General features: G+C 40.5%; 1 protein-coding gene across 1 annotated transcript; it reads left to right on the forward strand.

Moving 5' to 3' along the window:
- The first annotated feature begins 1,166 nt into the window (after positions 1-1,166).
- lypla2 (lysophospholipase 2) lies at positions 1,167-14,290 on the forward strand. Its single transcript, XM_037093130.1, has 10 exons — positions 1,167-1,277; positions 6,790-6,882; positions 7,690-7,721; positions 8,302-8,367; positions 8,611-8,658; positions 8,810-8,880; positions 10,611-10,684; positions 10,908-11,009; positions 11,126-11,296; positions 11,763-14,290. The coding sequence occupies exons 2-10, from the start codon at positions 6,805-6,807 to the stop codon at positions 11,811-11,813; spliced, it is 693 nt and encodes a 230-aa protein (XP_036949025.1). The 5' UTR covers positions 1,167-1,277; positions 6,790-6,804; the 3' UTR covers positions 11,814-14,290.
- The last annotated feature ends 544 nt before the right edge of the window (positions 14,291-14,834 follow it).

Genomic DNA, 14,834 nt, shown 5'->3' on the forward strand with positions numbered 1-14,834 from the left:
CTGCAGTAACACTTTAATACAAACATGTCACCTCCACGTTGCCATTTGACAAAGCTGTTGGACCAAAGATTACTGCTGTGTTCTTACCGCCACACCTTCCACTTTCTCTGCAAAGGAGTTATTATGTCATTTATGATTTCATTGCGTTAGTAATGCAGTGTGTCATCATGCAGGGGCAGTCTATGTGCATTATGGAAATGTGTAAGCTGAGTGAGGAGGTTTATGTGTGAGGGGAAAACATGATGCTTGAGTTTGACAAGAGTGTGGAAATAAGACAAAATGGAAGACGAATTTGATTCAAGCTAAACAGTGCTCTGAAATGGTTCAGATAACTGTTGAACCAGTGAGGGAGGACGTATACAGATCCTTTACTTCAGTAAAGGTACAGACACTACATGGTAAAAATACTCAGTTACACTGCATAAATACATCAATTCAGTAAGAAGAAGCTGGCACATGGCTTCCGATAGATAGATAGATAGATAGATAGATAGATAGATAGATAGATAGATAGATAGATAGATAGATAGATAGATAGATAGATAGATAGATAGATAGATGCTTTATTTATCCCAAGGGAAATTCAAGTATCAAGTAGGATACAAAATACAAAACATACATTAAACTATAATTAAAAACCCTAACCTTAAGAATATAATTAAAAATAAAATACTAGAATAATAATAGTTAAGTACATTAAATAACAGAAACTTTTAGACTTTTACTCAAGTACTGTTTATATAAGTGACTTCAACTTTTACTTCAAGTAAAATTTTAATTGGATATCTTTACTTTTACTCAAGTCTGAATTTGCTGATACTTTATATAACACTGAATATAAATACGTATATGCATACATAAATATATACATACATATATAAATTATGTCTACTTGTATCTTAAGTAGATGTATTGCCAGATAGTTACTTTTGATTTTTAAAGGTGCATTATATAGTTATGGCGAATACATTTTAGTCATAAAAGATCTTCAATGACAGATTTTTTTTTGCCTTAAAAAAACCAACTAAACACTGTTAAAGTGTTTTTTTTATACTCTATTTAATCATTTCCAGTCACTCTGTATTAATAATATGTTGATTCTATGTGTACTTTATGAGGAATCACAGTCGTGACGGTGGATGTTGTCACCTGTTTTCACGTCGTGATCGACAGCAGGGCCTTGCTATGTGGTGACGTCACCACGCTCTGCCCCGACCCCTGCCTGTGTGCGGCCAGTAGCGGAAGTTCCGTTACGTCGAGAACTGGGACAGCAAGCGGTGAGTGTATGAATTTGTATCTGCTAGCGGGCCGCGGGATTAATTTTTATCACTTTATCCCTTCGCGATGTGATTCTTAATTCGGCCTTTGTGGCGCTTAGCGTGTCTTCTAGAAAAACATCCGGTGTTAGAGGTCCGAGTCTGTATCGCGGCGTTAGCCGGAGGTAGACGGAGAGAGACGCCGGCAGGAGACAATACAATTAACCGTGATGTGTGTGCGACGGGAGCTAGCGGCTGTACTAACACCCGCCCGGGTTATTGTGTTGATGTGTGTGCCGCCAGCTAAACCGGGATTAAACCCGAGTGCCTTGCTCTGCTGAATGCCATCACTACTGAGGATGAGGATGGGTCGTGTAACATAGCTAAGCCTCAACCATTCATTGTCTCCCTCCTCTTCGACACCCCCACCTTCCCGCTTCACCCAGCGCACCGATGCTAATTCTTTATTTTACAGCCGTTTTAACGTCGCTGTTTTCGGCTTGGTCTTTGCACTGCGGCGTGGTTCAACCACAGCGAGCCGGAGTTATTAACAGAGAACAGCAGCGGGCGGTGATCGGGGGTAGCTGCTGCTGCTGGTGGATGGTGTGTGTGTGTGTGTGTGTGTATGGGAGGAGGAGGAAGAGGAGGAGGAGGAGGAGGAGGAGGGGTGCCTGTCACTCAATGCCGCATATTATCCTGTTGTTTGCCAGCCATCCGTGGCCACTGAGCAAAAGGCCGTCTGAATGCAGCAGCCTGGTGTTTGTGTGTGTGTGTTGAGCCGTTTGACTGCAGTACGCTTCTGTTTTTTTCTGTCAGATTTAAATGTAATTGGAGTCATGCAGGATGGAGACTCGTGATGTACTTTAAGTTGGCTGCAACACTGGCTTTCTTTCTTTCTTTCTTTCTTTCTTTCTTTCTTTCTTTCTTTCTTTCTTTCTTTCTTTCTTTCTTCCTTCCACATTAAAGGAATCCTGATACATGTGTAATGACTCACATTCTCCAACATTTGGACTTTATCATCTGACAGCTTTTGTGGAATGGCTGTTGTAGCTTTGGTGGGGCTCTGTCACAGTAAACTGAGAACCACTTAAAGGAAAAATACAGCATTTCAAAACATTTTTATATATTTATATGTAGCCCAAAATCCCAATCATGTTGCCTCAGTGGGCTTTAAAGAATGCGCAGTGAAGAGACCAGAGGTGGGCGACAATGTTCTCCAGACAAAATATAAGTGATTGGCCACAAATTGGGCAACTGGATCGAAACATTAAACACACAGTGCTGAATTATGTTAAACTCATTCTCTGGACCAAATGCAGCGCTAAATTAAGAAAATGTCAGGCTATTAAACTATTCATGAAACGCCATGTGGTTTTATACTTCATGTATAAATTAGTTTCTGTATTACAGATGTGATTGTAACTAAGCTATGAGAGTTGTTATATAGACTAATGGAAACAATTGAGACAAGTCAGCTCTCTTTGCAAAACCATCCAAGGTGAGTGTCACGTCTGATGATGAAATACACAGCAGTCAGTCGTGATCTGTAATGTGACCTGTTGACGTTCAATCATATCTCCATCTAATCAACTGAAATTTAACTTGTTGCTTGACGTCAGTGAGTCAACTTCAGGCTCACGTCCAGTCGCAATGTAGACATCGCCCCCGAAGAAACCATAAGAGGAAGGATAGACATGCAATAGATGTCACATGTACAGAACAGAACAACAAAATCACTCTTTTACCAATTTCATTGTGGATGTCTGATACAAGTAAATTATGTTAAATATGAAGGGTGTGGATCCAGGATCCAAATGGCAATCCAAGGGATTATAGTGCGACAACATGTCATCTTTTTCATAAGCAGGTGTTAGGTGAACAGGGCATTGCCACACATTTGTGGTCTCATCTCAGATTTCATTAACCAGCGCTGTCTGCTCAGCCAGACCAGCCAGACCAGCCGTATTTGGGCAAGACAATATTTTGATTTAAAATTTTGACTATAGTTGTGACTTACAAGTCATATTTTACATTGACAAACATATTTGTAATTCCTGGCAATTCATTGATTTCAAATGTGTTCAAAAATGTATTTGTCTGAGGCCGCTGACTACTGCACAGTTGTTTTCCAAAATAAGGTTCCATGGGGCACATTGGCAGGGGCGAGACTTCACCTCTATTTAACACCAGACCGTTACCAAAATATGATATGTTTGCCAAACACACCCACTCTGCTCAGCCATGGTAAATTCAGTGTGGACCACAAGAATCCCAAACCAACGCCCAAGAGGAGGATTTAAACTAAACTTTTCCACTGCTCGCACTGGTGCGCCTAACTTTTCCATTCACAGAAGTCAGGGGCACCCAAAAATGTGAATCTAATTTCTTAGCACATTATGTGAATTATTGTAAACAGGAATAAATACATGTTTTTCTTTATTTAAATCACAGCACCGGCAACAAGACATGGCCTTAACCTTGATTGTTAAAAAAATGTAAACTTCTTTGTTTTAGGTGCACCACTGTGAGTAATGAAAATGTTTTTTTGGGTCCATGTGTAAGCACATCTTGGAGCTCTGCTTGATATCCCTAATCACAGCCTTTGACATCAAGAGAACACTTCGTATATCTAAATGATAAAAATCTTATCAGTATCTGTGATATCTTCCCATAGGTTTTTAACACATCCCCGGAAGTAAACATATACTTGGTGCATTACCGTCCACAGCTTAAATATTCATCATTACCGGCAAAGGGTCATGGAGAATACATTAATAATCAGGTTGCTGCTGCTTCCTTTCAGTTGTTTAAGGAGTGAACGGCCAGGAGATGGATGCAGTCATAGATTACATTTAATTTGTTTATTGGAACAACTCCTGTTTTCAGTTGTTTTTGGACGAGATGCTCATACACAGCGTGACACTATTTTTAACCACTGGCCTCCTCCAGAAGAGAGTGAGCCGTTGTTTCTCAGCGCATGCTCTGAAAACCCACACGGTGCTGTATGCTGGCTGTCCATGTTACGGGTCACTGTTAATCTGCTGAATAATAACAGGTGGAAAGAACGGCTATGAAAGTGATTAATCGTCTCTTTCCATATGCTACCTATTTTAGGATTTGTCCTACTTGTTCAAACGGATTGTCCAGTGTTTCTCCACTCTTCTCTATCTTTTCTTATCATCTCTGTCTTTCGCTCCTCTTCTTATGCAGTCTGTTTTTAGTCATTATCTGCTATTCTGTTCCCAGTTGAGCCAGAGAGCAGCTGAATTACTGTACATATCTTTAAAAAGTTATTTGACACCGAATTGTAATTGACAGTGAACAAACACCTTGTGATGTACAGATTCGTACTGAGGGGTCGGTGAAAACGTTCAGCAGTGTACTCAAATATTTAACTTCAAGGAAAAGTTCACCAAAGAATTGAAATCACTTTTTTTTTCCACTAAAATGTGTGACAAACCAGCTTTTTAATGAAGTACTGTAGTGCTGCAGACATGTCCTAGCCTACAAATCTAGTAGTCATTCTGCTGCCCTGGTAATGTTCCTACAATGGCTCACAATATAAATGTGAGGGGTGGGGAGATGATCAGTGGAAGTAACATCAATACAGAAATGTGTTCATATATATCAAGCCTCAAATAGGTCTGAAGTAAAACAGTGTGAGGAGTTTTGAGGGGAAATCACTCACACAATTTCGTTAAAATGGGAAATCCAAATCTTTAAAGTAGATATTATAGCTGTTTCATAAATTTAGTGGAGTAATGAAACAACACTTACCCGTTTATGGAGTGAAATAGAGGCATTTCATTGTCTCTGTACTTGTACTGTGCACAATGATAATAAAGTTGAATCTAATCTAATAAGGTAGCATAAAAATGGAATATAAAATGCAAAGACTCTAAATCAGTTCTGGAGTAAAGGTGCTTGGTGTCTGAAAACACCTACACATGTGGAACATTTCCTTCTTTTTAGAACTTTGTACAGCACTGAAAGAGACCATTTCCTGGTGCTTAACCTGCCCAGATATTATTCAGCTATTACTCATTTATCAGAGGTCAGGATGCAGGACAAAAACAACCTTCTTTTGTCCACAAATTGGCCACTTCAGTCGCACATTTTCCCTCCACTTCCACGTATTTCAGTTGTGAATGTGACCTTCAGAAGATAAACAGAGCAAACACATGAAGCTGAGCAGCATTAAGCTGCACAGCAGTGGAATTTTTACACCCGTAGTTGAGTATAATCTAACATAAGGTTTACACATTAACCTTTGTTTGTCAGACACTTCCCCGTCTCCTCATCCCCTGTTCACCTATGGGACAGCATGCCGTCTGACCCGCCTCGTCTCATCCTGTCCTGTCATCAGAAAGCGAAAGGGCATGGAGGAGGAAAGGCTTTTACTGCTTGACTTTACTGTAACACCACAACCTGATCTCCTGCTTGTTATCGACGGCTGACTCACGGTGCAGGGGGACGGATGTCTGCGGCCGGTTTACAGAGTACCGATCATGGAGGGAGGGAGGGAGTGCGTTTCATTTAGTTAATGAGTCGTCACTTGCTGACTACAGAAACCTGCCCGACTCACACAAACACATACCTCATGACTGCTGTTTGAGGTTCAGCAGCAGCAGGTTCATTATGTGTTTGTGTGTGTAAGTGGTATGTTGAGCTTTGTTGTCTGCAGACTGAATGGCAGCGCTGATAACCAGACACAGAGTTGTAACTGAGTGAGTGCGAGCTGTTCATTGTCACTGCTGATGTAGATGACAGATAACACTGTACACCACACTACACAATACACAGTGTCTGCAGGTTCCCTGTTTTCAAAAGGCTCTGAATACATTGTGATTTAAACAGGTATTGAGGAAAAAACATGCATATATTTCTAATCTAATCAAAAGAAAATTTAAGAGACCTATTATGTTCTAAAGAACTAAAGATCTCGAAAGTTAGAAAGGTCAAAGTCCACACCAACAGAAGCTCCTCTCCCCCACATAAAACACTGTTCCTGAAACGCCTTGTCAGAAGTCCCGCTTTTAATTCTGTGACTTTGAGAACAACACTGAGTCACACATTTGCATAATGTATGTCTAGCAACTAGCTTGGCAAGTAAGAATTACGTTAGCGCAGCTGCTCTGTGGTTGGTTGGCGTTGCTGGGTCAGGCGTACTGTCGGTATAGTACCTGTCGAACCCTACATAACTCCGGAAACTGTCCCTGAATGCCAGATCTGCTTTGCGTTTCCACTGTGGATGGTACCCTAAAATGTAGGCGGGGTTGTCACTGGGGTAACCGCTTTCACTTTTCCAGCAGTCAGAAAGCCTTTTTGTCCTCTCCTACGCTCTCTTTTGATCAACCACACAATCTCTACACCCAGCTTACATGTGTGGTTGTTGTAAATAAGATTTACTAGACAAAATCAGTCGAATGATTAATATGTAGGTGTTGGAAAATGTCTGAAATGTTAATAAAGCTGGTTGTTTGGTCTCAGTGCTCATGTTAACCTCTGGTGTTTCTGTCTCTCCTGCCTCCAGCACCTCCTACAGTGTATGTGTGGCAACAACATGTCTTTGCCGCTGCTCAAGGAGGCTGCGACGGTGTCCGGGTCAGAGAAGGAGACCGCGGCGGTGAGTGAAAACATATCATTGTCTAGTGTTATTTTTCCTTCGGTTTGTGGAAACCTTGTGGACGACCTTGCAGAAAGGTCTTTAAAAGCAATGAACAACAGTCTCTTCCTTTTGAAGACACATTGTGTTTGTAACAAGAAGCCGCACCTGTTGCTGCACCTGTAGCAGGAGGTGTTAACAAGTACAGTACAGAGACATCGTGTAGATGCTCAGCCAGATCTGTAGAGAGTGCAGAAATTAAGCAAGCTGTTTTCAGGTACAGTGCAGGGATTCGTGTAACACCAGGATCAAAGCTCGAACCTCGTCTTGAACTCTACATGGAGGCAAAGCGTTTTGATCTCTGCAGAGACAGCTGAGTCACTGATTTCCAGCCAACACGTGGTAAACTGCCAGCTTTCTGAGTTGTTGTTATTCCCTTTCATGGCGTCTCTGCGGGGAGTAGGGTGTTGAAACTGGCAGAAGGAGCTTATCCTGGCAAGAATGGGAATTTGGCACCTGTGTTTTTTCTGTTTTGGAAAAAGTACAAACACTTACCAGCAGTACATCATGCTCTACAAGACTGTTGCAGTGTGATAAATCATGAATTTTAAAGAGAGAGAATTTTGTTATTTTGTGTGTTTGATAGGTGCACAATTGCCTGAACATACTGCATTTTTCACAGTTATCCAAGGTGTTCAATCACTAATAGAAAAATGGATCTGAGTGGTAGTGCTTCCTTTGTTTCTTTGGTCATAGTGTGAATATTTAATAGTTATGATTTTTAAAAAAGAGAGTCCTAACCACTGTTTTGTTTCTTTTGTGCTGCAGGTGATCTTCCTTCATGGGTTGGGAGACACAGGGTGAGTTCTGTTTTAACTTCACAGCAGAATCTGATGTGACTCTGGTTTTTCATTCTTCCAGAAGGTTTGGCTCTGTGCCCGACACTCTCCTCCCAGCCCTCCACACACAACACTCGTCCAATGTCTTTTGTTTTGAGAGAGAAATTAAATATTGTGCATTTACTTATTATTGAATGCTAATGTCAATACATTTTAAAATGATTTTTGTTTCGGTCACAAATGTCTCAGGTTGTGTGTGGTTGTGTATTGGAACTCATGGCTTCAGTCTCTGAAATCTTTTCTCCAGCCCTGGTTAAATTAAAATATTTCTCTGTGCTTTTTAATATCAGATAGCTGTTCAAACTGCCAGAGATTCATAAAGTACCTGGCGATGTATAAATGTGGTAATTGATGCCCACATTCATGTACTTAAATTTAATAAGACACCACTGGGAACTCGATGAGTGACTAATTTCAAAAGCTCTTGAATAAGCACTCAATGTCGAGTGTTAAATCATACATTTCATACAGTCTTACATCTGGTCATTTCACTGTAACTGGATTAGAAACAAAGAGTTTCTTTCTCTCTGTTTTCTGTCAGGCAAGGGTGGGCCGATACTATGACGGAGTTTCAGCTGCCTCACGTCAAGTACATCTTCCCCCACGCGTAAGTCTTTTTTCCTCTATCCTTCCCTCATATTTTATTCCACAAAAACTGTGGAAAAAGAACATCTTTATACATCTGTTAAGTGTACCATCAATCTGTAAAATATCTGTATACAGTTTCGAACTTTAGAATACAGAAGTAGCTTCAAACCGCTACTTTAGCTTATATGTAATATATAGTATAGTTGTGTCAACAACACTGGGTGATCTCCTGCACTGACTGAATGTCATTTCTCCCCTGCAGACCCAGAATTCCTGTCACTCTTAACCTGAAGTCGGTGATGCCCGCGTGGTGAGTTGGCGTGATGAAAGCGACAGCATTGTAGCACAACACTGGGTGCTTTTGTTTCCCTGGGAACCACAAAAGGCTCCCATATTGGCATTGACAATACGCCGTTTGTGTCTATTGATTTCCTTACACGCTCGCCTCTGCATGTGTGTAGGTTTGACCTCATGGGTCTCACCCCCGATTGCCCAGAAGATGAATCTGGAATCAAGAAGGCAGCAGATAACAGTGAGTTCAATGTTTTACAGCTCATCCATTAGGGAATCATATCAGCTTTGAAATGTTTACAACCATCACTACTATTGATAAAAAGAATTATTGTTAAAACTAGTAAGGTGCGCAAAGTAGTAGTTGTGTCCCAGTGTGAGGACATTAGAGCTGCACAATATTTGCTTTCAACATCGCAATGAGCAGTAATCACATTGGAGGAAGAGGAAGGATGTGATCATTTGTGTTGCGACACAGTAAAGGCATTTTCGTCAACCTGTGATGCTAAAAACAAGGCTCACTTTGGCTGTTGGAGGCCATATTTCAGCTGGTGTCATGGCTCAAAAACTGTCATCCATCCAAAGAAGGTCTAGTGCAGAATAACTCCATACCAGATGTACTGTGATCCACTAAAGTTAGATATGATTCAAGTCAAGATAAATAAAGCCCTCATTTTTGTCTGGTCAGGGCAGGGAGGGTAATTAAGTGACATTAAAGTGAGTCTATTTTAACCAGCATCGGCACAAGGAGCTGCTGATTAAGAGAGTACACACACTCAAAGACAAAATATGGCTATTCAAGTAATCTCTTGAAAATGTCTGTTTTTAATGTCCCATTATATTGCAGAAGAAAATAGTTGAATTGTCAGTATTTTCCAATATCATACAGCCCTAGTTGATATAATTAATCGAAGGTAGCTAGCTGATGTTATAGGGTTTGCAAAGGGTTAATCAAAACATTAACATTTATACTAACATTCTTTGACATCTCAGGTATAACCAGCGCCGTTATAATCCAGTTATAATCCTTTGCAACACCGGTAGTTACTGGTGCTAACAGCAGGTCCTGGGATTCTGGGGCTAGCAACACAAAAAATAAACATTTTCATTTTAATAAAAAGGTCAGGCAACAACAGGGCACAGTGAAAGCGGTTGGTTACCTCGCTGAGAGGTTGGAAGTGTTTCGCCGGTCGCCTGTAAAAATGGTATTTTTGACTCGCATGGAGGGAAGACAAGAGAGTTCTCGCTCATCCTCCAAATGTTACTAAGAACAAAACAGAGAGGGCGTTACCTGCAGTTACAACACTCATTAATCATCTCTTCCCAAAACAATGACCCCCTGAGGTTTGGGTTGATCATGCCTTTCCAAGGCAAGTGACCCTTTGATGTTTTATTAGGACAGTAAATGTCCTCTTATCTACCGTCCTGTAACACCTCATGTAGAGCAAAATGCCCATCCTGTGACTTTCTGACACCTCCACCAAAACAGAATTCTCCCCTCCTCCTCTCACATCCCGATCCTGTTATTCCCAGCACATTGATCACTGAATGGAAGACTATGTAATTTCTCACACAATTCACTTTTCATTTGAGCAAGTAACGAACGCGTCAGAGGAGAGATTATGAAAATGTGCACCGATATACCCACATTTACATGATTGTTGCATCTAGCTCCTCTCTGTGGTGGATAACTTTTCACCTGAACATGGTATTTATTCATGCAACCTAATTCATCTCAGCACACCTGTCAGAAATGTTTTTAAAGATCTGTGGCTCCTCCCAGTGGTCAGAGAGCACAACATCCCCTTTAAGTATAGAGTAGAAATGTGAAAACAATAAGCCCAGTTAGCAAATGCCATCCGCCCCCTTATCACCACTCACTGCTGACTCAGTAACATCTGAAGGCTTTGTTTCTTTTTGGTTTTTTTTTTTGCCTTTCTTTAACACATATTTGTTCTTGCTTCCCTCTAGTCAAGGCTATTATCGAACATGAGGCCAAGAATGGAATCCCCCCAAACCGTATAATGCTTGGTGGCTTCTCTCAGGTAGGACTTAATGCCTTAGCATTGTGTTATATTTCAGTTGAGTAACATTTCTAATTTCCTCCGGGATCAATAAAGTATCTATCTATCTATCTATCTATCTATCTATCTATCTATCTATCTATCTATCTATCTATCTATCTATCTATCTATCTATCTATCAGATCCAAATGACTGCATATAATAATCTTCTATCTCTTTGTCTGCGACCTCCATTCGTCCTCAGGGTGGGGCATTGTCCTTATATACTGCCTTGACCTGCCAGCATCAGTTGGGTGGTGTCGTGGCCCTCAGTTGCTGGCTACCACTTCACAAGTCTTTCCCATCGGTACAGTCACAGTGACATGCTTCTTCTGCACCGCTGTTTCCACACTGCAGAATTATATGTTTTCCAAACCACTTACTGTGGCCATGGTCTGAGTCTGCGTCCTGTCTGTCCTGCAGGCTTCGAGCGGCAACAGGAACCTACCGATCCTGCAGTGCCACGGCGAGATGGACGCCATGATCCCAGTGCAGTTTGGTGCAATGACGGCAGAAATGCTCAAATCCCTAGTCGACCCTAAGATGATCACCTACAAAACCTACCCAGGGCTCTCTCACAGCTCCTCTCATCAGGTACTGTACCAACATGCGTTGTTTGTTTGTGTGTGGGGATATATGGTATGTATTTAAGGAACAGATGTCATTTTCCAATTTTATAATATTAGAGATGCACCAGTTTCATTGATCTTCTCAGACGATTTATGTTTTCAATTTTTTTTTCATTTATTCAAAGAACTGTAATTATCAGAAAATCCAGACATTTTTTAACCCTTTTAAATTGAAGTTCAATAATATGTTTGTAATAAAACCCTGATTCTTAAACAATCAATAAAAATCACATGTTGTCAGCTATTTTAATGGCCTGCTAGTGAAATGTGTATGTGAATATTAGCTCCCTTTTACAAGTTACATTTACAGAGTGTATATGTGTATTTCCTGAACTCTTATTGTGAAAAGGTAAAAACGGAAAGAGTCTGCCTGTAACGCACTGCAGTTGACATTTAACTTCATTTTCATCATCTGCTCTGCTGTCTTACAGGAGATGGAGGCTGTAAAGGAATTTATCGAGAAGCATTTGCCCCGAATCTGACCTCACCTCACCCCACTGTGACCCCCTGAGACACTGACCTCTCACCCCTCGATCTGCCATTCTCCCACAGGAAACAGCCATGAGCACCCTCTCCACCACACACGTCAACAAAACAACAGACACACGCATGAAAACACACACATCTGATGATTATGATTTGATCCACAACGCTAAACTGAACCTCTCCATGCAGTCTCACACTCGCACTGAAATCAGATTTGTCAAAACACACAGATTTGATGATAACGTTACCGAGTGCTCACGCTCACAAGTCCTAGCCTTTTCGGAGGGAGAAACACTGACTCACGCGATACATTCCCTTTGGTTTTATTTGAACAACTTCTGTCTGACGCCTCCAGACGACCTGAGTTGTTCTCTACTGTTACCTCATTTTGCTTTGACCTGTTTTTTTTTCATTCATCACTTCCTTCATTGCTTCCACTGCCATGACTTTTCTCGGTTGCATTGCTGTGACATTTAGTGGAAATCCAACAATAACTTTTAGTCGGATTAGCAGGTGAACACCAGCCTGATACTGTCAGTGATCATCATACTGAGGCGCTGTCTGACTGGATTTTGCTTCATATTCATATTCTTTCTTACGTGGAACGGGACGAGAACCGTTGATTGACATGCAAAATTTGAGCCAGGTCGGATTTCTCGTTTAGGTTGTTTATATTCTTTCTTAGTTAATGCACAGTGAATTGATGCAAGCAGCAGAGTGCAAGGACAAAATGTTAGAGAAACTGCTGTATAATTTACATCTTTACGGACTGCTGTTATTGGCCTGCTCGCCATCAGTCAATCAAGCAATCAATCAGTCAATCAATCTTTATTCATATAGTGCAAATTCACAATAAAAGTTATCTCATGACACTTTCCATTTGGTGCAGGTTAAGACCATACTCTTGAATTACTTTAGAGAGACACATCATTTCCCCCACGAGCACACGCTTGGTGAGGGGGGCGAGAGAAAACTGCCTTTTAACAGGCAGAAACCTTGAGCAGATCCACACTCATGCTATCTCTTGCAGCTTTCTCACCTTAAATAGCCCATGTGAAGTTTGGTCTGACTGCGGCTTCGATCCAGACTCATCTGGTTTCCCACCAACCCATCCATCCCACTTTCTCCCACTCCATGACAGTGCACTTCTGCAGCCTGCCCGGGTCTCGCATCTGTAATCTACATCATTTAATTATGGACGCCCCTTTCCTTTCTTTTTTATTTTTCTTTAAAAAAATTTTTTTAATCAAAGCACCAACATCCATGGGGGCCTCACGTTTCCTTTCTTTTTTTTAAATGAGTGTGATAAAATATCATGAATTACGTGAAGGAAAACCAATTGAAATAAAAGAAACCTAATCAATCGATGCTTTTGCCACCCTGTGCTGTTTATTTCAAAACTTCCACACCTGCATGCAAGCAATCTCTTTCTGCTTTTTGTAAAATTACCTCAGTTGATTCCTTTTTAAAAAAAATAAGATTGTAGGCTTAAAGGGGAATGACTGACCAGTATGACTTGCATGACGGTTGCAGACTGCACACCATGAGTCGTTTCACTGTTCCTCCCACCGACTTTTCCTCTTTCAAACATTTCAAGTTTTCCTGTTTCAGCATCCGCTACCCACGAACAGCCTCCTCTCCATTACTCCCAGTTGATTATTTCATTTAAACTCTAAAAACTGCACTCTTAATCTTCTTCCACGACACAAAAATTTGCCATTTATTCCCACGAAAATGTAACAAAATGTTCACTTCCCAGCTCCCTCCTTTGGCAACTTGCTGTAACCCACTAATAGAACATAAAAGGTCAGATTAAAAGTTAAACCTAACTATGTTATAGTTCACTTCTTAACAAAAAAAATGGCTATACACTGGGAGAGCTTTGGCAAGAAGCTGTTCCAACATAACTGAAGGGTGATTTTACAAATTAATCTTGAAAAACTTGTAATCCATGGATATAAAGAGTGTAACCCTGAGGAGTTGTGTGTGCTTAATATATATATCAGGTGTTCTGCATTTTCCTTTGTGAATGTTAATTTTTGACCTCCTCATGATTACCTGTTCTATATTGCTGTTTTTAAACCTGAAAAGGAGGAAAGACATCCGTTTTGATTGTTGTTCACTAATCAATGAATGTCTCTTTTCTCCTCGAGTCCATTATTATTTTCCCTCTAATGTCGCCACTCTTTCTTCAGTGTCTTTCTTCTCCTTTTTTAAAACACACCGCCTGTGTCGAGGACGTGGCAGCGTCCCGTGTGTTTCTCCTGGGTTGTATGTTGTCATTAAAATTTCTATGTGTTTTTTGTTTATTGGAATTATGTTTCGTTGTGTTTTGTCACTGTTGTCATTTCATCCTTTTTTGTCTGTTTATAATAGTGAGCATTAAGAAAAACATGTTGAGGGGGAGACAGGTGGTCTCTCCACTTTTGTTTCCAAAACACCTGTATGAGGAATAAATGACCCAAAAAAAGTCTATCTGAATTGAGAGTCTTTCATTGTCCATAGCTAGATGCATTGTATATCAGACGATGGGTTAACTTGGGAAGAGATAGAAGATTGAAAAATGAAAATTTCCTCTAATGGATAAAGTGTAACTAGTCCTTCAATTATCAATGTCTAGCCTTGCAACTGAGCTCATTGTTTTCTAAACACACAAGACTGCAACTGCCAAAAACTCCAATAAAGGAATAAAACTGTAATTAACATTACATTAGATTTTAGATTTTTTTTTTTTTTTTTTTACATCAGTTAATGTACTGATACAGCACTGCATTTTTCTAAATAAATGGAGTGGAGACCCAAATTACAAATTAAAAGGAAATTCCATCAAGGGCTATGGGAGTACTACTGTGTGTGTGAAAAAAAATATTATAAAGCCTTTTTGTGGTTCCAGAGGAAGCTGCATATGATCTGATAAAGGGTTAGGGTTGCTGTAGGGATGTCACTCAGTGGCTGTGTTGCATTGTGGGTAATGTAGGCAACGGGTAGTGAAAAGGAAGAATACTGCGTAGATTTGA

The sequence above is a fragment of the Acanthopagrus latus genome, chromosome 3 (genome assembly GCF_904848185.1).
Source record: "Acanthopagrus latus isolate v.2019 chromosome 3, fAcaLat1.1, whole genome shotgun sequence".
NCBI classification, from domain to species: Eukaryota; Metazoa; Chordata; class Actinopteri; order Spariformes; family Sparidae; genus Acanthopagrus; species Acanthopagrus latus.

Coding starts and splice junctions, on each gene's coding strand:
- lypla2 (XM_037093130.1), top strand. CDS start 6,805: ATGTGTGGCAACAACATGTCTTTGCCGCTGCTCAAGGAGGCTGCGACG. Junction 8,368..8,610: donor AAGTACATCTTCCCCCACGC/GTAAGTCTTTTT, acceptor TCTCCCCTGCAG/ACCCAGAATTCCTGTCACTC. Junction 10,685..10,907: donor TGCTTGGTGGCTTCTCTCAG/GTAGGACTTAAT, acceptor ATTCGTCCTCAG/GGTGGGGCATTGTCCTTATA.